Consider the following 27,724-nt stretch of genomic DNA (forward strand, 5'->3'; position numbering starts at 1 on the left):
TAAGGTGAATCAGACAACATGCATTTCAAGGCACTTGTAAATTTTCCATGTGATTTTTTATCCGTGTCGCTAAGTCAGACCTTGGGAGTGGTTTATCTTCTTCAACTCATCATTGGGCTGATGCTTCACCTGGTCAAGGGCTGTTCCGACAATTTTATATCTTGTTTATTATGACTCTCTTTAGGCATATATCGTAATTACTTTTGTTTTGTTTTGCTTAGTTGTAAAAATCAAAATTATGCTTTCTTATTTGTGCCTTGTGTATATGATCGGACAGCTCCACAAACTCAAAAACGAGTTCTTGTTTTATAAAAAGATAAAGAATACGTCATTAGACTTTACAGTCCCTACAGTCCCAACCGGCGGTGCTGATCTCCGTTTCTTGGCCCATCAACCGGGAAGTGCAATGGGGGGCTGGGGGTCAACCGTCTTGTGCTTTCGCATATCCTTCCTTTTTACCTACCCCAGATTTCTCCAGGTACCCGTTTAGAGCTGGATCGACTCTGGCTGAGCTGGTTGGCGTAAATTTATAAATATAAAAGAAAGTAAGAGTTTAAATTAAAGAAAAATGCTAAAACAAAATAAAGTATGATTTTTATATTTTTGCCTATATTTTCAAGCAGTTTGTGGTGACGAACTGTAAGTAAGGAGCGATGTGGCTAAATAGTAACCAAACTCCAAGAAACAGTCTTGATAACAATAGATACATTAAAAGAATCGAATTTTGATACTTATTCAAAATATATGAAATTCATCAAGTTTAATATTACCCATCAAAAGTTAAGAACCTGAAAATTTCTTCCCAATTTTTGAAACGAGGAGCCCCCGAAACTCCAAGTGATCTTAATGAAAATCATGCCATCAGATTAGAGAACCCTGCTTAAGAGACTTCAAGCTCCTATAGCAAAAATATGGAATTTTGCATTTCTTTTTTTTGCTAGAAGAAAGATCACTGATGCGTGTTTATTTGTTGTTTTATTTTCCAGTGGTGGTCATATCAAAACCAGAGATCATAGAAGATTGGAGAGGGCTCATTTTATCGGAAATCAAAAGTTCTAGCTCAGTTTTATTTTAGCAAGCTTGTGACAAAGAGTCAAACTTTAGCATAAAGAGCGAGGTAAAGAGGAGCGGGCAGGCCTTTCTTATACGAATTCATTTCTGTTCCTTTTAAATTGTAATGATGCTCCTTACTTTCAGTTGCAAAAACTTGTTTTTTATATATAGAAGACGTAATTTCTTATATATAGAAGAGATAAATTTGACATCTTTGGTACTTTATACTTGGTACTATCCCTTTTTCAAGTTTTTTCCTTCCTGTTTAAATATTCCAGGTTTTAGTTTTTCACACAATAATAAGAAGAAACTTACACAGCTTGGATAAGTGAGCTGATAAAATAATTTTTAAAATAGCTACTGAGAATCAAATTGAAGCCACAAAGCCTTGACGTTTGGTGTTTTATGTCCTAAACGTCAAATAAATTATCCAATTTGAATTTCTTGTTGAAAAAATTCAACAAGTTCAACTTCTTGTATGAAATTATTATATAAAATGGTGTTTCACATGGCCAGTTAGGGACTAGTAACTTTTGTTCGGTTTTTACGCAAAGCGGAACTGGAATATGTGGAGAATTTGGATGCGGATGAGGCGGAACGAATGATCAAGAGAGAAAAGCGGCCGATTCGAAAAACAGCCCCCTCCCCCCCCCAGAAAAAAAAATAAATAAAATGGAAATTGCAACAAATATTAAAGTCAACATTAACAGAATCTACCATAAACAGGAGTCGAGTTATCGCCATCTATTCCTTCCAAAGACCAGAACGTTACTTCTGCTTCACTGCAAACAATTTTTATTTCGAGCTGTGTCCCTTCATAACATTAAAAAAATTCACTATAATTACCAAGTATACTGAAGATTCCATTACAAGTACGGAATTGTTTTGTTTTTTTTTGTTTCTGTATGGAACATATTACTATTCTTTTTTTCTCTTTGAATGTTTGTTTCCACGATTTTAGCACAGCTATACAAAAGTTCGTAATGCAAAACTGATGAAAATTATCAGCCAGTTGCTGCATTGTAGTAGCTATTGCCCTCCTCAAAGAACCTTAGACAACGCCACGTCTTCTTGCAGTGAACTCAAACCTCAACGCATTTCTCCCTTGTGTTTTAACTTTGCACCTCAACCATCTGGATCTTTCTGTTCCAGTTTTATCCTACCCCTTTTGTTTGCAAATTTGTATAAAATTGGTCAGTAATATAACTCACAAAGTTTGCCGGTTTAAAAAGGTAAGTCAGAAGGTAAGATTAACTCCCACACACCGCAGGGTACCCACAACCAATCCCCAAGGAACTCAACTTCTAAGTTTAAGCCAATTGCACCATTATTTCTCCTTCTACAATTCTGAAACCTACAAATACAATCCATAAGATAATTTTACTATGAAAAACACGAGCTTAAATAAACGAACAAATTAAATTTCTTGTCCAAAAGGCTCATGTAGCTTTTTAGTTATTATTTCACTACTTTGAATGAGGCTGATAGTCTTAATTGGAAAGTAATAATTTTGATATCGTTTTAATTAGGCGATTTCCACTGAATTTTCAGCATGTTAGAAGATGTATTTTTCAACATAACAGTTTTCCATTTTGCTACCCTCAGGTTGGCGACTCACACAAATACGATTAGGTTACATATTAAAATGGAAAAAGGAGGCAAGTAAAAGACCCTTCAAATGTAATTAAATGATTTTTAAAAATTCATCTTGTACTTTGACAGAAGAATGTTACCCATCAAGTCGGTGACAAACCCAAGAGCATAGAGGTTAGCTTATAGAATCGGCAAAGGTGGCATTGAAAAGCCCATCCAACTGTAATTAAATAATTTGACAGGAAATAGTCACCCATCAAGTTGGCGACACATCCAAATACGAGCAGGCTAGGTAATAGATTGACTAATGTTTATTTGAGGAAATTAATATAAATTTATACCATTGCATCCAAAACTGAAGTTTCTACTTCCTTCTCAGCAAGCAAAATCAATTAAAAGAAAGTTGTACGGAAAGTAAGTGCTTACAACCAAGGTAATCTCTGAGGAAACTACAAAATAAAAGAAAGAGGCTCTAAGGATCTCTGAGATTGGAACTTTGCCAGAAAAATTTAATTTAGAATGAAGGTATTCTAGTAGCAAGAGGGGTGCATAGAAGTAAACAGATGCCACTCCTCCACAGTGAGGCATAAAACTTCTTTTCCTATGTATATTTAAAGCAAGGAGTCTCAAGAGTTATTTATGGTAGATCAATTTATTTTAAATTTTTGTTTTCATTTTCTCGATTTTTTGAGCAGTCTGCGGGCTACATCAAATTACTTCATTCGACAAAGCAAATTCATAAGCTTGCGGGTTTCTGCAAAATAAACTTGCTTTATGATGAAATATCTTCACTTTATAGCATTAATTAAAAAAAAAACTTTTTCCACAAAACAAGTTTTCAAAAAAAGTGAAGAGCTCCATTAAGCCAAGAACCAGCGGAAATAAAGTCAAATAATCCTCCAATCGTAAAACTACCAAAAATCACTATAAAAATAAATGAAACTCAAAACGAACAGAAATTACTAAAAATATCCGACTCTAATCTAACTCAAAACAATTCGCCCTCCATCCAATTTGAATCTTAAAAAAAGGGTAGGCTACTTGAACTACTGATTACGAATCCAATGAGCCAATTCCTAAGTTTATGCAACCACCTTTTCTATAAAAACCTTATATGCCCCCAGGGCAAAACTTACAACCTTGTACCGAGGGCTGTGGGGCAGGGGGGGGGAGGTTTTCATCCTCAAACACATAATTTCCGGACCTATTCAATACGCTGAACAAAATGGCTATCTACAAATTTGGAATGGATGTGTTTGGGGAAATGGTGGGCGTGGGAGGCGGGTTAGTTGCCCTCCAATCAATGTTGATGATTAAAAGGGGCACTAGCCCCTTCAATTTCCAATCGAATGAGCCTTCATTGCAGTTCCTACGACAGAAGATGGCCATCTCAAAATATCTATCAGATGTATTTCGGGAAAATACGAGCTGGGGGGATACGGAAAATACAAGGTGTGAGGGGGGGCATCCACCCTCCGATTACTCTGAATTTTATAAAAAGTACTAGAATTTCTGATTCCAAATCCAATGAAACCCTCCGAAGTTTCTACGACCACCCTTTCAATAAAAATCCTATATGCCCCCAGGGCATAACTTACAATCTTTGCCTTGAGGGCTATGTGGCGGGGGGGCTTCATCCTTAAAGACATAATTTCTGGACCTTTTAACTATGCTGAACAAAATGGCTATCTCAAAATTTTGATTATGTATTTGAGGGAATGGCGGGGGTGGGAGGAGGGTTAGCGCCCCTCCAATCATTTATGACTATTAAAAGGGACACTAGACCCTTCGATTTCCCATCGAATAACCCTTTTTTGAAGTTTCTATGACAACAAATGGACATTTCAAAATTTATATCAAGAATATTTCGAGAAAATACGAGGTGTGGGAGGGGGGTGTATCCACCCTTGATCGTTCTGAATCTCATAAAGAACACTAGAACTTCTGATTATCAATTCAAAGAGTCTCCTCCAAAGCTTCAATGATCACCCTTTCTATATAAGCCATGCATGCCCCTAGGGCACAACCTACAACCCTTTCCCTGAGGGCTAGGGGGGGGGTCTTCCTCACAGACAATTTTCAGACCTTTCAACTAAGTTAAATAAAATGGCTATCTCAACATTTATATTGGATGTGTTTGGGAAAACGGTAGGCATGGGAGGAGGATTAGTTGCCCTCCAATCGCTTTTGACTATTCAACAGAACATTAGTGCTTTCAATTTCCCATTGAATGAGCTTTTTTGAAGTTTTTAAAATAGCAAATGACCATCTCAAAATTCCTATTAGATACATTTCGGGAAAACACGAGGTGTGGGGGGATGTCCATCCTCTGATCACTCTGAATCTTAAAAAACACACTAGAACTTCTGATTACCAGTCTAATGAGCCACCTCCGGAGTTCATACGATCACCCTTTCTATATATATATATATATATATATATATATACCTTATATGCCCTAGGGTACAAATTTCAACCCTTGCCCTGAGGGCTGTGGGGGGGGGGGGTAACATCTGTGATGTATTTTTCTAACCCAATAACAATAGTTTTTATTATTGAAGGGACACATAACCCAAACTTTTAAAAACCTGTTCACGGCTTTTAGGTATGAATATGCCTAAGATGGGTCTAGGACCGAAAAATGACTTTATTCTTATGTCCTTGGTACTTTAAAGATGCAGTCCTTATTTTCCTAATTGCATAAATGCTTACTACTTATACTGCACTATGCATTACAACAATTTTTTATTTTTGTTTTTATGTAATGAAAAAACGATCAAAAATAAGGTTTTTAAGGCCAAACAAACATACGGAAAAAACTCACAAAGCGAATATTTCGGGAGGACAGTCGCCTCTCTTTTTCAGCGCGAACAAAAAATATATTAAAGGATATTGCCAAAAAAGACTAAGAAAAAAACAAAAGCAAACGCGGAAAGTCATTGTGAAAAAAATTAAAATATTAATAAACTAATACAAAAACAGAGTAAAAATAAATACGAAAATCAAAAGTACAAAATTCTACATTTTTGTAGATAGGAGCTTGAAACTTCTACAATAGGGTTCTTTGAAACGTTGAATCTGACGGTGTGATTTTCGATAAGATTTTATGACTTTTAAGGAGTGTTTTCCCCCTATTTTCTAAAATAAGTCAAATTTTCTCAGATTCATAACTTTTGATGGGTAACACTAAACTTGATAAATCAGCATAAAAATCAGCTTAAAAATACGACTCTTTTGATATAACTATTGGTATTAAAATTTTGTGTTTTAGAGTTACGGTTACTATTGAGCCGGGTCGCTCCTTACTACAGTTCATTCCCACCAACTGTTTGAAATCTCAAGGAATGTATTGTCATGAATATATTAGAAGGTCCATTTAGTGCAATTTTGCCGTAACTTGTCAAAACCTCGAACTTGTCTGGAAAACAGTCAATAAATTCTATCGGGGTTTATTGCCTTTACCCCTAAAAATGCTGAATGGTATCAGTATTAAAAAAATTAAAAGATTAAATTAAATATTTTTTAAATTGATTTTCTTCACTTAGTCCACTTTAATACCCAACTATCTCATCGCATAGAAAAAATAAGGATATTAAAGAATGACTTACCTGGGCAATATAAAAATAAAGATTTGAAAGATTGGCTTACCTGGGCAATGCATGCTTGTATCAGGTTTGGTGGAAACAGGTTCCTAGAAAATAGTTTATTGATATCAAACCGACTTGAAAGAATTCAAGAGTCAATGAAAAGCTTTGAATAGAGGGGGGGTAGAAGGAGCATACTTAGCTTAATCAGGCGGCTTGGTGCTGCAGTAAGATGCTGGAAATTTTAAGGGAAATTTGTGTCGATTAGCACTTATTTTTTGTTCCCTTTCTCCTTTTTTGACCAGGCAACTATTTAGAAATATCGAGGGACAGCTGTATCGGGCAAGGGGGCTAAGCTTAAGAAAAATGTATGTGGCAGAGATGGAATATTACTCTTAGTTGAAAGATGACGACCATGTATTGCAAAAAAGAAACAGAATTGCTGGCCAAAGCAAAGTTTAATCATTAGCTACAAATAACAAAGCATAACTCTTGAGAAAAGACCGTGGGTCTTGATCGGAAGTGGTGGTTCTTGAAGTGACATATAACATAACATAAATTTTACTATAGAGGAAAAAACGAAAAAATGTATTTTAGATGTGTTAACTGTAATCAAGGACCTTGACAGTTTGAACGTTCCATGTCCAAACTATTTTTGGTGAATAAGAAAAGACAAAACCAACAAAACGAAACGTGAGAAAAAACGAAACACTAGTATCTCTTGAGGCTGAAATAATTTCAGAAGAAAACAAGCTGAACTATTGGATATAAATTACTAGTTTGAGGGGCTAGGTTGTAGATTTAATTTTTTAGACTAAAAATTGTCAGGTAATGCTTTTTAAATTAATTCACTATGCCTAAAATGTGCATGGATATATATATATATATATATATATATATATATATATATATATATATATATATATATATATATATATATATATATATATATATATATATATATATATATATATAAGTCTCATTAAGTTTAAACTTCCGAGTAAAGGTAAAGAGCCTGAAAAAATTTGCCTGATTTTTGAAAAAAGGAAAAAACAACCGCTAAAAGTACTAGAATATTAATGAAAATCGCGCCATTAGCTTCAGCGTATCAGAAAAAACCCACTGTAGTGGTTTCAAGCTCCTATCCACAAAATTATGGAGTTTTGTATTATTTACCAGAAGAAAGCGTGTTTATCTCGGATGCGTGTTTATTTTTTTTTTCCAGTGGGATCATATCGACCCAGTGGTCCTAGAATATCGTGAGAGGGCTCAGTCGAACGGAAATTAAAAGTTATTGTGCCTATTTTAAGTGACTAAGAAGATTGGAGGGCAATCCGGCCCCTCCCCCCACCCCTTTTCCCAAAGTCGTCCGACAAAAATTTTGAGATAGTCATTTTGCTCATCATAGTAGAAAGACTCAATAACTATGCCTTTAATTATAAGAGGACAGCCCCATAGCCCCAGGGGAAAGGTCTTTAATTCGTAAAACCTGAATATTTTCACAGATAGTATTTATTATTGTGAAACTTGTATACATTTTCGGGTTGGGGACGAATTTTTTGCTGGGAGTTATTACATGGGAGAATTCTCTATGGGGAGGGAAATTTTCAAGGGGTGAACTTGTCAGGGGAATTTATACACCGGGGGATTTGCACGAATTCCTCCACAAAATTCTTTTTAAAAGTCTTGCTTTCTCTTTTTCGTCTCAATTTTATGCGTGAAGTTGTTAAGGGTAATTGTCCGGGGTAAAATTTCACCGGGATTGAATTGTCCAGAAGATTTTTGCATGGAAAGGGGGATTTCTCTGAAGAGTTGGGGCCAGATTTCATGGCATTGCTTAAATAACGATCAGAAATTAAATTAGAAAAAAAAGTTTTTCAACTTAAAGTAAGGAGCAACATTAAAACTTGAAACGAACAGAAGCTATTACGTGTATGAAGGGGATTGCCCCCTCCTCAAAACCTCATTCTTTACGCTAAAGTTTGAATTTCGTCCCAATTCTCCAAGAACAACTCCATAAACAAAAGGGTCGTATAATTAGAATAATAGGAATATTTTTTTTAAAGTATTGAAAAAAACTTTAGCGTAAAGAGCGAGGTGTTGAGGAGGGGGCAATAATTTCCATAATAATTTCTTTTCGTTTTAAGTTTTAATCTTGTTCCTTACTTTCAGTTGGAAAAACTTGTTCTTTTTATTTTGATTAAACATTTAGTACCACTGACCACATTTTTTAACCACATGTATTTTTAAATTTATTGATGTTTCCCTAGCCAACTATGTGGACGATATTCAGTATCAGTAGAATAGCGTTCGAATTGAAGAAAATTTTCGAATCTACGATAGTGAGTATAAATGTATTGATCTTCGATTCAATGGGAGGCAAACCAAATCCTTGGTATTAACCACCGCTCATATTGCCAGACAAATGTTCAGCTAGGTGAAACAAGTTATTAAAATACAAGATACATTGACGTACCTTGGTGTACCGGTTTGGTAAAATCTTGGCACCTTCCGTCAACCTCTGAAATAATTTTTTGCCAGGATGAAAACGTTCGGTTTACTAGTTGAATTAAAGTTCAAATTTAACTGTCATATCCTAGCTAATGTGTATAATGCATTTGTTGTACCACACTTGATCACCCTAGCACCATTTTGGTTTCTTCTTACCACTTCGGATATTAACAGAAGTGTTTTTATAAGAATGCAAAATTTTGCTACGGCTACCTCTCTGGACTATCAAAAGGTCCCTATCCTCACGGTATAGAGTTGCTAGTCCAGCGTCCGCGGATTCTAGTCCAGCGTCCGCGGATTTTGTCGTTTAATGGCCATGTGTTTATTTCACTGTACGATTGCCCTTATTTGCATTTTTTGGCTAGTTCTTCTTTGTTTTGGTTTTGTTTGTATTTGTTAGAAGTTATTCGTCTCTTTTTGATTTTATTTATTTATTGCTCTATCAGTGTTGCATTTTCACATTCGTTAGGGGCACTAAAACTTGTCAAACTTAATAAAGGCTTAAATGAAGCTAAATTCTATTTATAAAATCCCTATGTTAATTAAGCGTCTAAGTTGTTTTGTTTGGGTTTCAACAATTGAAAACCTCGGTAGATTATTCAGCATTTAGCTCTTTCTAGTAAAATTGTTTAGGCCAGGTCAGCAGAGTACAGACTAGGTAAAAAATACTTTCAATTATTTCTATCGTCCACTTAAGGTAAAAGTGGAGAAATGGTGTTCAGCTTACTAAACAGCAGAATAAAAAAGGAAAAAACAAAAGCAACGTTTCTATTTAGATTTATACAATTAGGCTACAATTATGCTATTATAAGCGTTATCCCATGCGTTTATGTTGATTTTTTTGTGTTTTTTTTTGTCTCACCAATTCCCCATAGTCTTTGCATGTAACTTCACCAATTTATTGTTTTCAGGGCTAAAAACCCTTGAATTTTCCTTTTCCCTTCGATTTTACTATTCATTGTGCTTACGGTTTACCCTTCTTTCTCATTCTTGTCAATGTTTACTTTCTAACTGGGACTTTTCCTACTTTAATTTCGATCATCTTTATGCAATTAGATATGTGATTTGTTTCCATCTGCTTAACTTTTTTCTTTTTATTATATATTTTAGAGTTCACATCATTCTTCTTTTTATTTTATTAAATTAAACTTAAATTAAACAAATTTTCAAGCCCTTCCGGATCTCCTTATGGCGGTTGAAAATCAGTTTTTTGGCTGTCTTCTTTTAATTTTGGCCTCTCATTGAAATTTTAGAACTTAGTCCTAATTTCTATTTCTAGAACATACAATTTTAAAAAAGACATCAAAAAATTATTGAAATTTAATTTTACCTGACTAAATCCATAAGCAGATCAGGGGTTGTTGTTGGCCTTGCCCCTTGCGTCGGTCGACTGATCTCGTCAACGTTTCCCCCTTTTCCAGGGCGAATAGAAGTAGCCAAAATTATGCCAAGCACAACAGCGCAACAAGTTGTTGACATATAATAAGCCACCGCACGAGCTCCAATTTTACCCGACATTTTCAGGTCTAAAGACCCAATTGCAGAAATGAGTGAAGAAACAATTAAAGGAATGATAAGTGCCTTCAACATTCTAAGAAAGAGGTCACCAGGAAACATGACATAGGCGATTTCACGCTGTGTGTAACGTCCATCACGTGCGTATCTCAATATTACTGCAAGAATGCCGCCACTTAAAACACCCAGCACGCTAAGTATAGTGAGGGCGTTGCTCCTCATACAACCAGTGACCTAGAACAATTGATTAAAATAATTAGAACGGGTCGCCACAAATATCCTAAAATCTACAGAAATGGATTATTTAATATTGCTTAACGCGTATGTAATGTATGTTACGCACATATTGCTGCAAGAATGCTGTCATTTAGTAAAATAATTACATAAATGCATAATTTTTTTTTTCTTTTCAGATTTATCCGCAGTCTTTGAATTCCAATAAATCGAAAAATAGAACATTGAGACAGTTTGGAATACTAATGGTTTTATTTTTGATTAGACCGACTTTAGCCTCTGTTTTGCAATAAGATATTATGAATTTAAATAAATACTTTTTTAGTCTTTTACTTCCTAGAATTCTTAAAAATTGAGAAGTGAAATGGTTTGAAATTTAAACGAGTCCTTCCTACGAGTTTATTCATAGATGTATTCAATTTACCCATAGGGCGAAATTTAGTTTATTAGAAAACCGAGTAATGAAAACTGAATCTGGGCTCAGTGAATTCCGTGACAGGGTGCTAATTAGGCGGGGGGAGGGTACTACCCGCCCTAGACTTGATTTTTTTTTCATTGAAAAATCAAAAATCATTTGCCCTCCCCCTTTATTTTTGTGAATTAGCACACATGTTCTGTGATTGGCAATTACAAACAGGAAGAAGAATGTGGACTTGTGATAATCAGAATACAGTCTGAAATTAGTATAAACGGATATATTGTTCCCAAACATATAGGCAAATATCCTTTATTTCGCTTTGGGTTGGTTTGTAAAGTATTACTTATGTTTAGCTAATACTAGCTGAAAAGACTTGAACGAACTTCTTGCGAAAAGAGTAAGACGAGGGAACTTTCTATCGAGTAGAAGAAGGAAAAAAGAATTTTAGAAACAATTTACTCAGCATTACTAACAAATTTACTTTCTAAGTAATTCAGAGATATAGCCTGTGAGGTACACGTTTTATGAAAGGTATAGCAGGGCCGGATTGAACAGATACAGCGTCCGGGGGAGGCCTCTCTCCATATGAAATATTTAAATAAAACATACCTATATAGTAATTTGCGTACATAAATTAGTTTAAGCACGTAGTGAAAAATCTCTCTGACATAGGACTATCCCAAATAAATTCGAATAATCATGTCCAAATAAATTGCACATGAGCTTTTCGGTTATCAGTTTTCTATATTATAAGGTATTTATTATAAGATAACAAGTACGGTAATAAGTCTCATCCAGCAATTCTAACTCAATATAAACATGTTTTAATTATTTGATTAACTGATGATTTGTCCCTCATTATCAAAAAACAATTTGTTTTAAAGATCCAACCATTTTTTTGTTCGTTTTGATGGTAATGGGGGAGGCCTTTCAAATGCAGGGCCTGATTGGGAACAATCGCTTCAGTCACCCTGTGCTCGGCCCTGACAGACACATTTCCGCATAGAACAATATGCGGTATGTTAAACAGCTTTCAAGGCTAAAGCCATTTCTATCATATTAAGATATCATTCAAAGCCAAATTTATCTCTTTATATCTTGAAGTCTTGACAAACAAAAAGTAACGAAGATATCAAGCTTTTGGGCGAAAAGTTTCCTCCACGAGCAGCGCCATTTTTGACGTGACCAAATTCACCGATATAATACGATAATATCAAAAACGCAAAATTTGTAGGTTTTCAAACTATATACATTTCCAAAAAATGAAAATTTTCATAACAAAAATTCAAGCAAGGCGAAAAAAGTACTGTCTTCAGAAATCTTTCGTCCATACTGTACTAACCTGACAAAGGAGCAATAATTAAAAGCACAAGATCGGAAAATTTAGTGCAGAATAAATTGAACCTTTTTTCAAAATTAACAGAAAGTACTAACATGTACTACTTTATTGAGCTCTACTCATAAATAACTATTTTTGAAAAAAAAACAAAAAAAAAAACGACTAGAATACAGCCTGTGAAAACCCTGTGGCAAATGCCTAAGTAAATGGTCTCCGTAGGTCTGGTTGTAGCTTATGTAGTGCCAAAATTTAAAATGGCACCCCTGTAGGGCACTCGTCCTAAAACCCTTCTCTTTAACCATGTTCCTAATTTAAGCATTCAAAATCGATACAAAAAAACATCAGAATCGATACAAAAATACTATTATTAAAAAACAATAATCTCAAAATCACCAGAACACCAATTCCATTTACCAGAAACAAAATGAAATGAATACCTTAGATTCAAAAGCTGGCCATGTCTCCTAAAAAGAAACAAAACATGCAATTAGAATACAAGCAACATGCAATTTTTCTAAGCTGTACATGCATAGGATTAATAAAATGAAGCCAAATAGTTTTTCTCAAATAAAATCGTACAAAAATTTTATTTCCAGATTTATTATAGGTTTTTACACTATTTGAAAAAAATCTTTTGAAAACTCTTTCTAACTTAACAAAAACGGAAAAAATGGCAGATCCCACGAAAAAGATTGATAGAAGAACGCGAAAATTCATAAATCAATGAAATTTGCAGTATATTATAGGCGACTACAAAAACAGGGAGGCTAATTCACAAGAAAGTTGAGTGTGTTTGTGTGTGTGTGAGTGTACTCTTTAAAATCAGGAGGGGGCAATTTTATGATTTTTTAGTTTTTTCATTGAAAATACCTAAAATGGTATTGTTCAAAATCTAGTAGGGGAAAATCTAGGGAGTATCAACCTTGACATGCCCCTACCCAACCCTAATTGGCGTCCCTGTTCTCCTAACCTAATCTCCTTCCCCAATTGGCGTCCCTGAATATAAGAACCTTTGGTGAAATTATCAAACAGTTCGTGGCAACGACTGTAGTAAGGAGCGACCCGGCTCAATAGTAAACGAAACTATAAAAAACGAAATTTTAATGCTAATAGATACATCAAAAGAATCAAATTTTTATGCTGATTTTAAATATATAAGTTTCATCAAATTTAGTCTTTACCATCAAAAGTTACCAGCCTGAGAAATTTTGCTTTATTTCGGAAAATAGGGAGAAATACCCCCTAAAATTCATAGAATCTTGAAAAAAATCAAACCATCGCATTAAGCGTAACAGAGAACCCTACTGCAGAAGTTTCAAGCTCCTATCTAAAAAAATATGGAATTTCGTATTTTTTGCCACAAGACCGATCACGGGTGCGTGTTTATTTGTTTTTGTTTGTTTTTTCAGACGTGATCATATCGACCCAGTGGTCCTAGAATGTTACGACAGGGCTTATTTTAACGGAATTTAAAAGTTCTAGTGCCCTTTTAAGCAACCAAAAAAACTGGAGGGCACCTAGGCCTCCTACCACGCTCATTTCTTTCCCAAAATCAACGGATCGAAATTTAGAGATAGCCATTTTGTTCAGCATAACCGAAAAACCTATTAACTATGTCTTTGGGGTGACTTACTCCCTCACAGTCCCCGAGAAAGGGGCCGCAAATTACAAACTTTGACCATTGTTTACATGTAATAATGGTTATTGGGAAGTGTAGAAACATTTTCAGGGGGATTTCTTTGTTGTTGAGGAGGAGGGGATTTGAGGGGAGGGGTTTACGTGGGATTATCTTTCCATGGAGGAAATTTTCATGGAGGAAGAGAATTTCCATGAAGGGCACATATGATTTTCTAGTATTATTTAAAAACAAAACAATAAAAAATAAATATGAAGAAGTTTTTTTTTTCAAATGAAAAAAGGATCAAAATTAAAACCCAAAACGAACAGAAATTATTAAGCATATGAGGGGTTCATCTCCTCCTATATACCTCGCTCTTTACGCTAAAGTATTTTTTAGTAATTTCAACTATTTATTCTAAGGACTTTGTGATACAGGGGTCATACTTAAAGAATGGGGACAAAATTTAAGCTTTAGTGTAAAGAGCGAGGTATTAACAAGGGGAGAAACTCCCTCATATACGTAATAAAAATATACGAATATAGAAGTTCTTTACGTAAGTTAATTTGTATGTTACGTGTATCTTTTACTAATAAAAACGTTCGTAAGAAATCAAAAATTATAATTGCCTTTTAAAGTAACCAAAAGATTGGAGGGCAACTAGGCCTCCTTCCCCGCCTCTTTTTTTTTATCAAAATCATCCGATCAAAACCAAGAGAAAGCCATTTGATAAAAAATTAATATGCAAATTTCTTTTTGACTATTTATGTGCAGAGAGCCAAAATCAAAATATGTATTAATTCAAAAATGTTCAGAAATTAAATAAAGAACAAGTTTTTTAACTGAAAGTAAGGAGTGACATTAAAACTTAAAACGAACAGAAATTACTCCGTATATGAAAGGGGCTGTTCCCTCCTCAACGCCCCCTTCTTTACGCTAAAGTTTTTTCCTGTTTTAAAAAGTAGAATTGAAAGAAAGAGTTAAAGTTTGATCAAACAGTTCGTGGTAACGAACTGTAGTAAGGAGCGACCCGGCTCAATAGTAACCAAAACTCTAAAAAATGGAATTTTGATACCAATAGCTACATCAAAAGAATCGCATTTTAATGCTGGTTTTAAATATATAAGTTTCATCAAGTTTAGTCTTACCCATCAAAAGTTACGAGCCTGAGAAAATTTGCGTTATTTTAGAAAATAGGGGGAAACGCCCCCTAAAAGTCATAGAATCTTAACGAAAATCACACCATCAGATTCAGCGTATCAGAGAACCCTACTGTAGAAGTTTCGAGCTCCTATCTACAAAAATGTGGAATTTTGCATTTTTTGCCAGAAGGCAGATCACGGATGCGTGTTTATTTGTTTTTTTGTTTTTTTGTTTTTTTGTTTTTTTGTTTTTTTTTTTCCCCAGGGGTGATCGTATCGACCCAGTTGTCCTAGAATGTTGCAAGAGGGCTCATTCTAACGGAAATGAAAAGTTCTAGTGCCCTTTTTAAGTGACCAAAAAAATTGGAGGGCACCTAGGCCCCCTCCCACGCTAATTATTTTCCCAAAGTCAACGGATCAAAATTCTGAGATAGCCATTTTATTCAGCGTAGTCGAAAAACCTTATAATTATGTCTTTGGGGACGACTTACTCCCCCACAGTCCCCGTGGGAGGGGCAACAAGTTACAAACTTTGACCTGTGCTTACATATAGTAATGGTTATTGGGAAGTATACAGGCGTTTTCAGGAGGATTTTTTTGGGTTGGGGGAGGGGTTGAGAAGAGGGGGATATGCTGGGGGAACTTTCCTTCGAGAATTTGTAATGGGAGAAGAAAATTTCCATGAAGGGAGAGCAGGATTTACTAGCATTATTTAAAAAAAAAACAATTAAAAAATAAAAGTGAAAAAGCTTTTTCAGCTGGAAGTAAGGAACAGCAATAAAACTTAAAACAAACAGAAATTATTACCCATATGAGGGGCTCACCTCCTTCTAATACCTCGCTCTTTACGCTAAAGTATTTTCGGTAATTTCAACTACTTATTCTACGGCTTTTGTGATTCAGGGGGTCATTCTTAATGAATTGGGATAAAATTTAAGCTTTAGTGCAAAGAGCGAGGTACTGACGATGGGGCGAATCCCCTCATATATGTAATAAAAACATGAGAATACAAAAGTTCTTTACGTAAGCTAATTTATAAGTGACGTAAATCTTTTACCAATAAAAAGATTCGTAAAAAATTAAAAGTTCTAGTTGCCTTTTTAATTAACCAAAAAATTGGGGGGCAACTAGGCTTCGTCCCCCGCTCTTTTTTTCTCAAAATCATTCGATCAAAATTATGAGAAAGCCATTGAGCCAAAAAAAAAAAAATATGCAAATTTCGTTTTGATTATTCCTCTGCGGAGAGCCAAAATCAAAACATGCATTGATTCAAAAACGTTCAGAAATTAAATAAAAAAAAACAAGTTTTTTCAACTGAAAGTAAGGAGTGACATCAAAACTTAAAACGCACAGAAATTACTTCGTATATGAAAGAGGCTGCTTCCTCATCAACGCCCCGCTCTTTACGCTAAAGTTTTTTACTGTTTTAGAAAGAAGAATTGAGAGAAAGAGTCAAGCTTTAGCGTAAAGAGCGGGGCGTTGATGAGGAAGCAGCCTCTTTCATATACGAAGTAATTTCTGTGCGTTTTAAGTTTTGATGTCACTCCTTACTTTCAGTTGAAAAAACTTGTTTTTTTTTATTTAATAACGTAAAGAGCGGGACGTTCAGTAGGGAACAGCCCCTTTCGTATCGGAGTAATTTCTGTTCGTTTTAATTCAATCCTGATAAGAATGAAGAAAGATTGTAGTCAGCTTGGAAAGTGAAGGTCTATGAAAGATCACTTTTTTTCAACCTTGTTATTTCGATTTAGCAAAAGAACGGATAAAGCTGTAAATGATCTTTACTTTTTTTGAATCTAATCAATAAAACCGGAAATTTTAATCTTCCAAAAAAAAACACTGCACATATATTCTTGTCGCTCTCTTCAAAATTAATTCGATGACCTCAATCTTGAAAAATCAACAACAGGGTTGTAAACTGTCATTTTTCAATCTTTTTGACCCACCTTCCCATAAGAAAATAACTTTGACAGCAAGGCCATATACAGAAAAGGGGGTTACTGGGTTTGAATCCCCCCCCCAAACTTTTTGACTGACGCATAAAACGAAATGAATATGTACAAATTTTTTAAGCATTTAAAAAAAACTTGGTACCCCACCCCCTAAAAAAGAGCAAAAACTTAAATGTATCCTTGTTTGACAACGCAATGTTATCTAGTAAATTAAACAGATTTTATAGCATTCAATAACATGCATCATAACTATCCAACATAGTTCAGTCAGCCACTACATCTCCTATCTGCAGAAGTGTTCTGCTGCGTCATGACACAATCCATTACTTTATGGTATGCTTGTATTTTGGCAATTACCATTCTTTAAGCATAAAACCAAAATCCTTTTAAAGGAATTTAACAGAGCCTTCTGGGGAAATCCTCGATTTGAAGGTTAATGTTAATTGCAGCTAATCGTCGAAACAGGCTTTAAACATCTTAATTGAAATCACTTTATTTTAAAAAATGTTTTAAAATGACTCCTGCTTAAAATTCGTTTCAGTAAATAAACAGGGAACTTTAAGCACTAGTCAAAATATGAAAAAAAAATATACGGGTTCTATTTTACTCAGCAGATAAAAATGGGCACCAAACTCTTCCCGTGCTGAACCAAGGTTGCAACCCGGTGAGGGGAAAAATCACTATATTTTTGTGATTCTTTGGTTGATTTAGTGATTTTCTTCAAAAATCTAGTGATTTATGTGCTGGCTTAAAGATTTTTTGTTTAGCCAACATAAAAATCATAAGAAATAGTGATAAATCACTAAGGATGGCAACCCTGTGCTGAACTCAACTAGTTGTAAATTTGAAAATGGTAACCGTGTGGATAGGGAAAAGTCCTTTAGATATAAAGGATACCTCCAAAGTACATAATAAGGAGGCACGGACTAGGGCCCATCCCTCAGGGGTCCATAAATGACACTGAGGCACCCATGCACGGGAGTTATAAATTTGTGCACAAGAGGAAGGAGGCCCCTGAGATGGTGATGCGCAGGGCCCACCGGCGTGTGGACATGCCTCCTCTTCCCAAAGAGAAAATTGTTTTGGCCATGCAGGTCGCCAAATGGAAGGATTCTCTATAGGCTAACAACTGTAAATGGTAGATGGACTCGTACACAGGTCAACGACCCCTGCTTGAGACAGAGAGGAGTAGCTTGCCGCTGTCTCAAAATCTAGCTAAGCATCCTTTCTTCTCAGATACTGCTCTCAAATCTTATAATGATGAAGACAGGAAAACTTATAAGAACCAGTGCTGCCACGTCCGGGGTTTTATCCGACGATCATGCAACACCATCAACCGCGTTTGGGGCAACCGAAGAACCAGATACTACGTCTGGGGAAGCCAACAAACCAGCTACCCCGTCCTGGGTTGCTGACGATGTGACGACTGGCTCCGCCGGAAAGATTACTGATGACCTGACGACCGGCTACGCCGCAACCACAATTTCCAACGTGACAAATCCTACATCGGTCGCCCCGCCCCTTTTTATTCCTAAAACAACATTGGCAATAGGAACTTTAAAGGTGACGACCCTGGCTAAGGAAGGAAAGAAGGATCTACTTGTACGAGATCAACAGGTATAAATGGAACATCATTGGTTTTCCGAACCCCATCTTCCAGTAGCTGGAGTCGAAAAGATTAGGAACACAACACTACTTTTGTCAGGTCGTAACGATGGAACTCATGCCCAAGGAGTAGGATTTGTCCTCTCAAAGAAAGCAAAGAAATCACTTATTTCCAAAACTCCAGTTTCTGAACGTATCGTTGCTATCCGGCTCAAATGTTCGACTGCACATCTGGGAATCACCCAGGCTTTTGTACCGGATTCTCCTCGTAGCGATGAAGACTCAGAGGAATTTTACAGCCAACTCCAAGGCCTCACAGACTCCATTCTATAAAAAAGACATAATTGTCGTCATGGGAGAATTTAATGCAGTGGTGGGCGTGAATTCCGTCGGTAATGAAGACATCATGGGAAATTTGGACATGACACCAGAAATAAAAGAGGTGGGCGCTTTTTCAAATACCAATGGGACAACGAGCTAGTAGTGACCAACACTCAAACACAGAAATTGACGAAAAGTCATGTGGAGATTAACTAATAGAACCACCAAAAACTGCATCGATTATGTACTCGTCTCAAAACGCTGGAAAACTAGCACGCTAGACACAGTCGCTCTTGCAAGAGGAAAATTTGACAGCGATCACACACTGGTAATGGCATCTTTCCGCCTTCGTCTGAAGTTGGCAACAATACTTACGAAAAAAGTACCGAGATTCCGTATCGAGCTCCTGAAAGACGAGTCAACTCGCAACTGTTGCCAGATGAACCTCGATTTGGCTCTCAAAACCTTCTTAGGGAATTTTTCAACGAGTCCAGAAGAAATAGACATGAACACCCTAGTCGACAAGAGCACCAAGATCTTCATAAAAACAGCCGAGACAGTCCTTGGAAGAACTAAGGGCTCGAAAAAACCCATGGATCACCGATGAGATCATTCAACTGTGTAAAGACAAGCGTGCTGTTACTAATAGGCAAGACCCAGAAAGCAAAGACACTTACAAGCATCTTAAGGGGCTAACAGAAAAGCACATCAAACGCGCTCTAACGACGTACACTCATAAGAAATTTGACCAATGATAGCTCGACTTCCGAAAAAGCAATACCCGTGCTGTGTACAAAAGAATACGAGAGCTGTCGAAATGCAAAACTACACTTACGAATGTACTTCTGGATTAGGACGGGGCTCCCATCAACGACGTAGCAGGAATAAAAGAGAGGTGGAAACAACATTTTAAAGAAAAGTTGAACCACCCAAATAAATTCTGACCATGCCTTTCTTAGGGATTTGACTGTCTCCCCATCCGAACCAAGCTAACCACCACTTATAAACTAGGTTGCAGCTGATTGAAGTCACTCAAATCAAATAAATTGCTCGGATCAGATGGATCGCAAGCAGAATTCCTGAAAGTTGTCTCACAGGCTGTAACAGACCTCTACCGCAAAATTGCCATTGCTGCCTCGTACAAGAAAGATTTCCAAAAAAAAGGTGTTCCGCTACCATAGTTCCACGGCATAAAAAAGGGTCCAAAGCCGAATATGACAATTACCGTCCAATCAGCCTGACAAGCCAACCTGCCAAAGTGTTGACCAAGATACTACTTGACAGAATAAAAGCATTAACCAGTCACACCATCCTGAGTATCAGGCGTGTTTTCAAGCGAACCGCTAAACGATAAACCAGCTTTCGTCATCCGTCAAGTAACGGAAAAATACATTGAATACGGTCTGGACCTTTATCAACTCTTCATTGACTTCAAACCAGCTTTCGAAATAATTTGTAGAGACGGCCTTTGGCGTATATTAGTGTACTACGGCATCCCGTCAAACATGGTATCATTCATTCGTAACATATATGAGCGGTTCAGAAGCCAAGTGAAAATAGTTCTGGGAACGACCGAAGAATTCCAAACTTTTACTGGTGTTTTTCAAGGATGCATCCTCTCACCTCACATGTTTAATTTCTTCTTCCACTATGTAAGTTCGCATGTTGAAGCAACCAATGGGGCAAAGATAGGACGGATCGTAACAGAGAAGCTGGCATACGCAGACGACATCAACAAGCTCACCGGATCCGTCGCTGAACTCCAAACCAAAGCAGATAACCTGGAAGTAGTTACACGAATCTTCTGAATGAAATTCAACGAGGATAAAACAAAAGCCATATGCGTGTCAAGGTTCAAAAGCCAACCTCCACCAAAAATAGCTTAATGGAGTGGAAATAAATGGGTAGACAGCTTCACATATCTGGGGCGCCAGATCACGAGTGACAATAATCAGTCAGTGGACATCAAAAGATCTCTCACTCTTGGTAGTGCCGGATTCTAAGCTCTGAATATGGAAGCAAAAATCGAATCTCCGTAAAGCTAAAACTTAAACTATTCTGCTCCGTCATCATTCCTATAGCTATGTAAGTCCTCCTTGCGTTTGAGACAAATCTGCTGCGTCGAATTGCCGGCATAAAATACGTAGATCGAGTTCAAATGCTGACCTACTCGAAAGACTGCAGTACAACACTACCATCCTGGACAGGGTCCACTTCCAACAACTCAGGTGGCTTGGCCATGTCCAGCATATGTCCAAGGACCAACTACCAAAAATTGCCTTCGAGGGTCGCATCCACGGTTCTTCTCCGACTACAACCTCCCTGTTCTTCTCAGAATGGTACAAAGCAGAGAGCAGTATAAGTGGCACATACATTAGCCTGTGAGGAGAGAGGTCCCGAGACGACTACCAAGGCCGAATGGGACTTAAGTCAAGTATCGAGGTTCTGGGGAAAACCAAATTTGGTCCGACTAGCCACAGATTGAACTAATTACATGCTAGATTTTATAACGGTATGGGCGGAGCTATACGATCTTATAAAACTTCATCAACAAGAGAAGCACGATCAAACCACTGCCTAACAATGTGGCCAGAGTGGACCCTTTTCGACCTGATTTTAGATTAGAAGTATCTACCCATTTGTGCAGTTCACGTTCTGAGAGTGGATGGCCATTGGGTTCCAAAACAGGGTAGACATTCTTAGCGAGTTTTCCTTATGAAAAGTCACGTTTTTGGCGCATCTTTTACTAAAAAAAAAAAAAAAATCATGCCCTTGCCGCATCTTCCCTTTTGTGTCTATCCTATCTAATGCCAGACGTTTTGTAGCAATGGTTAGGAATGGAAGATTAGGGGCTTCTAGGATAATTGAAAGGATATTCCTGGGAGAAGACGTTCCAACACAAGCTACAACCCAGTTTCCTAGAACACGATCACTTCACTCAACTCAAGGGGCCAGCCCCCGGTGAGTCACTGCTATTGGGAGATTTAATATTTGATGATACTTTCTGATTTTTTGATGATGCATTTGTGGTTTTCAAAGAGGCTATAACACTTTACGACTGATGAATGGGGTAGAGTATATGTTGTTGATTTCATCATCGTTATAATAATTTTAAGGTGGAGATTTTTAGGTACTTTTTACATGCTTAAGTGCAGTAGCGGTTTTAGACCTCAAAATATGGAGGAGGAGGTTTACTGCAGGGTCTGGATCTTAATTCTTTTGCTTTATATACGTAGAAATATGTAGTAGGCTAACAGGAATTTAATATCAGACAAAAAATAATTTGCATTTCGAATTGGTTGAACACTATTATCGTTATTTATGGCTTGTCTTCAGCATTCCCCTTTAAAACTAGGGGAGGGGCAGCTGACTACCTTACCCAGGGGTAGAGCCACCACTGCTTAAGTGAAGAGAATAGTTGCTGTACAAACATTACAAATTTGTTATTTAGTCATGTTCAATTTCATCAAGCCATAATAATCCAATACAGGTCCGTTCACAGGATTTGTTCAGGGGGGATGCTAAAGCAGAAAATTGGTTTGATAATTTGATCGTAATTTTTACAAAAGTCCAAAAGTCCCGGAAAATTCTGGAAACTTTTGGATTTCAGTGGCCCAAGGCCCTGAGGCTTCCTTTCTTAAGTCTCTGATGTTAGCTACAGCCAAATCAGTTCTTCAACGGCAAAATCTCAGAGCATTTTTAGAATGAATATAATAGGTTTGCCATGTGAGCACCTCATTTTAAAAATTATATTGTTGAGCTTCCTAAAATATGTTTTAGTTAGGACAGAGTCTCCGAAAACTTCCTTTCAGCAAGGGAATTAATAAGGATTCTTCCCTAGTCTCTTCTTAACGAGAAAAGAGTAAAAGTAGCCTTTTCAGTAACAAAATGTCATTTTCCTCAGAATCTCCCACGGTTTTATGAAATAGCCTCCCAGGGGATAAGATTAGTCTCCAAGACGATAAGCTGAAGTATTGAGGGCTTAAGGATACTGCCGTTAGAAAATCTGAAAGAAGCTACTTATTAATAAAATTATTATGCAGAATAACAAAGCAGAACCACAATGATATGGACGAAGGAGAATAGACTCTCCCCCCTCCCCGTAAAAAGAATTGAAGAGCTTTTTCATCGTGTATAATATACAAATAGTAAGAAAATGTAAAATAGGGCTATACTTATGTCTCAATGTGTAACTTAAGGCTTAATCATTTTAAAGGATTTTGTGTTTTATTTTGATGGTTTAATTATTTCTATAGTTTTCAGTGCGTCATAAAACGTTTACGATTTTACTATTATTTGAGTCCCCAATAGAGTGGAGGTAGCATTTTCAGGAGGGGGTAGATGAGAGCCAAATTGTCTGAGGGGCGATTAATACAGAAGATATTTATTTTTCGCCCGGTTTTTAAAATGATTAACTTGTTAGTCTATTTTTCTCTGATTTTAAGGCTTTTCTATGTTCCTTGCAAAGTTTTGTTTATTTAAAGGGTCTCACGTAAACTATTGTTATCATTATACTGTTTTCAGAACTTCGTAGGCTTCCCACAAACGAAAGTTATTGCCTTATAGAAGAGGGTAAACATTTAATTTTTAAAATGAGCAAACAACTTAAATTTTCTACAAAAGTAGGGTATATCAGGAACACCGAAAATATTTAGCTTTTACGGCTTATGAATTGGAGAGAAGAATTTTTAGATTACTTTACATCTGAATCATCACTTATATGACCATTTACAATTATAAGAGCCGTGAAATTGTACAAATCCCTATCTTTGAAATATACATAGCAAACATATTGTAATTTACCATTTACCGTTTACCATTACAATTTACCATTACCATTACCATTACCATTTACCATTTACAATTTAACCAGCACTGTCTTACTGGTGATTTTTATTATAATCATTAGAAAATTTGTTCTTTTTTAATTCTTTATTTTAAAAAAATTTGTTCTTTTTTAATTCTTAAAACAATCTTTTTTAATTTAGTAGACTCTCTTTCAAATATTTTCAAAAGTCAAACTATGTTTCTTGCTTCGGATAATGTTACATTACCTTCTTGCAATAGGGTTTCAAAAACATGATTAAAATAATGAATTTTTTTTAGCAAAGACATACCTGTCTGAACTTGGACATGTTTTCACCAGCTGTAATCTTAAATCGAGAATTTGGCTTCACTGGGTCACCTTCGGTAGAGGTGAGTTCAACTCTAGCAGAACCGGGTCTGAAAAAAAAGTATGGGTATATTAACTGAACTATGTCTATTCTAAAGAAGTTCACAAGACATTATTATAGATAAATGTATCAAAACAAACAAGTCAAAAAAGAAAAAAAAACATACAGCAGGCCTGTATACAAAACAATCAGTAATATTTTCAATCAAGTCAGCTTAAAAAGGGAAAGAAAAAAGAAAGATAGCACGGCTAATTGAAGGTAGTAGCGATCTGTTAACTCCAATTCAATATAATTACAAATAGAAAAAAAAGTTCAAATTCTAGAATTAATAAAAATTGTGCTTTTCGTCTTTCAAAACATGATGTCTATTAGCAACGAAGTATCCAGGGGAGAAGGTTTACTGGATTTGAATCCCCCCCACTCCACTGAAATTCTTTGTCTAACTCTTAAAACAGCAGCAAAAACGTATATAAACATTTTTGATGTGTTTTTGCATCAAAATGAGAAGTTGAATAAACTGACCATTTCTCGAGGGAGAAGCTCCTGAAAAGACAGGTTTTGCTACTTATTCCGATCGTATAGAATGACTCTCCGTTAATGGTGAGTCCCCATTCAATTTTCCGGAGGGGGGTGATTTCCCGTGGAGGAGGGGGTATTTTCCGTGGGGAGGGAGTATTTTCTGGGGGGGGGGAAGTACGTGTGGGATGTGTTGACTTCGTCACCAGAATTTTCAGGTGCAGTCTCATCCAATGTGCTGTCGAAAGGTTCAGTGCAGTGATAGCGTAATTACGCTAACAGGTTCAGATCAACAGTGTTGCCAGGTGCTTGATTTAAAGATGCGCCACTGTAAAAGTGAAAGTGCGCCAAAGGGTCCATTTTTCAAGTAAGAATGCACCATATAAACGATTTTCCTCTAAAAAAGTGCCGATTTCAAAAATATATCTGATAAATCTAAGCACTATTTAAGCACGGATTCAATTTAAAGAAAAGTCGCCGAAAAATTCTCTAGGTTTTTGGAATTTTAACGAAAGTTTGTCCATTTTTCTCGTAATATCAAAATCTCTGTAATTTTTTTTAGCTATTAATGTATTCCTGACCCAAAGGAATACTTACAGGACTATGCTGATATTTCCATAACGTGCTTTGAAATTCTATGCAGTGCTCAAGTCTACATGGCGCTGCCTAGTAGGCATTACGGCTTTGTGTGAAAGCACCATAGCTTGTCTTTGCTATCCTATTTTTATTACACTAACACATGGAGTGTAGTAGGGTAACAAAATTTCAACAAAGCGAGTATTAAGGCAGAAAGCGCTCTCAAGGAATCTTCCTACAACTCCCATGTTAAACACTTGGAGTTTGCCTGACGTTCCTGAATTAGTGATTTCGGCGGTTTTTATTTTAACAGATATAAATAAATCTGGTGATTTTTATTTCAATGAAAATATAAAAAGAGACGAACTTCAATTAAATTACCCCCAAAAGGTGTTTTTCCTAATCTATAGGGGGCAATAAATATAGGGAGGCACATGCAATCCCCCCCATACTTCACGCCACTGCATTTCATATGCGCAGCACTACAAATCATTTCTCGGAGAATTTTATTTCAAATTGCTGTCCGAATGAACTATAATACCAAAATCTGACGTTCAGCCGAGACGTTGTTGTGATACAAAGGCATAATACCCTTCACGAACATGAGTAGATGATTAAAAGAAGGATACCCAACGTCATCCTTCAGGATGGACACAGAGTTTTAGAACTGCAGAACTGAAGTTTTTCTTCGCCCAGGTCTTTCTTTAACAGTGTAAGCTGCCTCCACTGTCTTATTAGGACTCCAATATCTCTTCCAATGAAGCATTCCTGAATATGCAGAATAGAGGGATTCTTGAAGCAACAGCATCAAGCAAGGCAGTTTTTGGTGAAAATTCAGAGCAAAACTTGATGTTAAGTTTCTTCGTCACCCCCTACCCCCCTGCACACTATAATGAGTACATCAGGGCCTTAGTATTTCTCTCACTTTTTCGTTCCCAAGATTTTCTAGAAATAACCCCTAGAACATAAAAAAAATATTGTAATAATAAAGTGCAACTAAGTTTTGTATTTTAAAAGCAAAATTCCTTCGTCGTAGCTAGCTCCCTTTCCTGTAGTTTTGACTTCTGTCTGATCCTTTGAAAAGAAATGAAATTCGGCTCCAAAATTTACTTCCGTTTCAACTATTTTAAAGGTTCTCAGGCTTGAGAAATTTAGTTCAAAAACTGAAAAAATGGCCAAAAAAATCTGTTTTGATACAGTTCCTCGACAATCCGTTACCAACGTCCCCCACACATTCTGGGAGTCTGTGAACTTCACAAACGTGACGTGGAGTATTATCTTTAGACGCTTATGAGCAAGTTTAGACCTGCAGGCATCAAGGTAAAAGATGTTCAGCATGTTTTTATGTGATATGGCACCACAAATAATTCTTAAATGTGGTGAGCACTCGTGCAGCAAGTACTCTTTTAGTACGAACTTAGACAAGAATGAACTAGTTGGATCAGAGATTGCAAAGTAGTTGACACTCACACTTGCTTGAAATACTTTTGTAGTTAGTTATACCACATTTAGAAATGAGTTCGAGATTCCTGACAAGTCTGAGGTCGTCAAGTGTGTTATACGATTCTATATATCTATAATAGTGGTTGCAAAATGGAGCAAAAATTGAGAGGTCACCGACGACATGAAATAACATGGTTTCTTTGAAAAATTATTGAAAAGCACTGCTTTAGGACACAAGTATTCACGAAATATTACCAAAAGTACTAATTTTACAAAAATTAGTCAAAAAGGACTATTTCGATAAAAAGTACTAAAAATTGAACTTTCGTATTACTTTTGGCAACCTTGTAAGACACTGTCTACTGGCTGTAAAACAGAATTTAAACACAAAAAAGGAGCCCTCAGGTATGGTTTCACAACACCTCCAAAGTAGGTCACTAGTTCACAAACACCTTATTATAAAAATAAATTCGAGAATAAAAATGTTTTATTAATAGAGCCTAATGACCAAGTTAGCTATTGATTGATTCATGATTAATCCAACATAAGTTTTCTTTTTCTATTTGTTTGTCTTAGCATAAACATGAGATTGAAATCTTTAAATTGGTAAATAAATAATTCGCAAGATCTCAATATCTTGCCATTTACAATTAAAATGAAATATAAATATTAAAAATCGGTTTTTATGATTATATTATTGTTTGTATAAAAAGTTGTTTCTTTTTCTTAAGATTACTGTCTTATTAAAGACTTTACCCATTTTCAATTATTTCATGTTATTTTAATTTTAATATGATAAATAAAAGATTCTTATGCATACAAACTTTTTTTAAGCACTGCGATCCCTTATTTTTACGATACTGGCCCTTCTGGGACTTGTTTTCTTGTTTCTTTTCCGGCGTATAAATGCTTCTGGGTGTGACGCCAAATATCAGGACCTTTATTTTTAATTGAACAAAAATATTTTTTAAGTTCACTGTCACATTAAAAATTTCAATATTTCTTTTCATTTTAATTGTGATTCAATAGATAGAATGCTCATTGGCGCATAAGCGTTTAATTTTCTTTAGGTTTTGAAAAAATATAATTTCTGAGGGTATTTTCAATGAGAAAAGCCGTCTTGGTGTTTT

General features: G+C 36.1%; 1 protein-coding gene across 16 annotated transcripts in view; it reads right to left on the minus strand.

Annotated features, from left to right (window-relative positions):
• Positions 1-27,724, minus strand: part of LOC136039604 (excitatory amino acid transporter 3-like) — a 180,120-nt gene that overhangs the window by 61,562 nt on the left and 90,834 nt on the right. For 11 of the 16 annotated variants that reach the window (XM_065723485.1, XM_065723480.1, XM_065723482.1 and 8 more), the window contains 4 exons: positions 24,003-24,108; positions 12,685-12,711; positions 10,072-10,490; positions 6,295-6,337 (listed from right to left, as the gene is read on the minus strand). In XM_065723485.1, coding sequence (XP_065579557.1) covers positions 6,295-6,337; positions 10,072-10,490; positions 12,685-12,711; positions 24,003-24,108 — 595 coding nt within the window. The remainder of the gene's footprint in view (positions 1-6,294; positions 6,338-10,071; positions 10,491-12,684; positions 12,712-24,002; positions 24,109-27,724) is intronic. The other 5 variants (XM_065723488.1, XM_065723481.1, XM_065723492.1 and 2 more) reach the window with 1 other exon arrangement.

Source organism: Artemia franciscana, chromosome 19 (genome assembly GCF_032884065.1).
Source record: "Artemia franciscana chromosome 19, ASM3288406v1, whole genome shotgun sequence".
Taxonomy (NCBI): Eukaryota; Metazoa; Arthropoda; class Branchiopoda; order Anostraca; family Artemiidae; genus Artemia; species Artemia franciscana.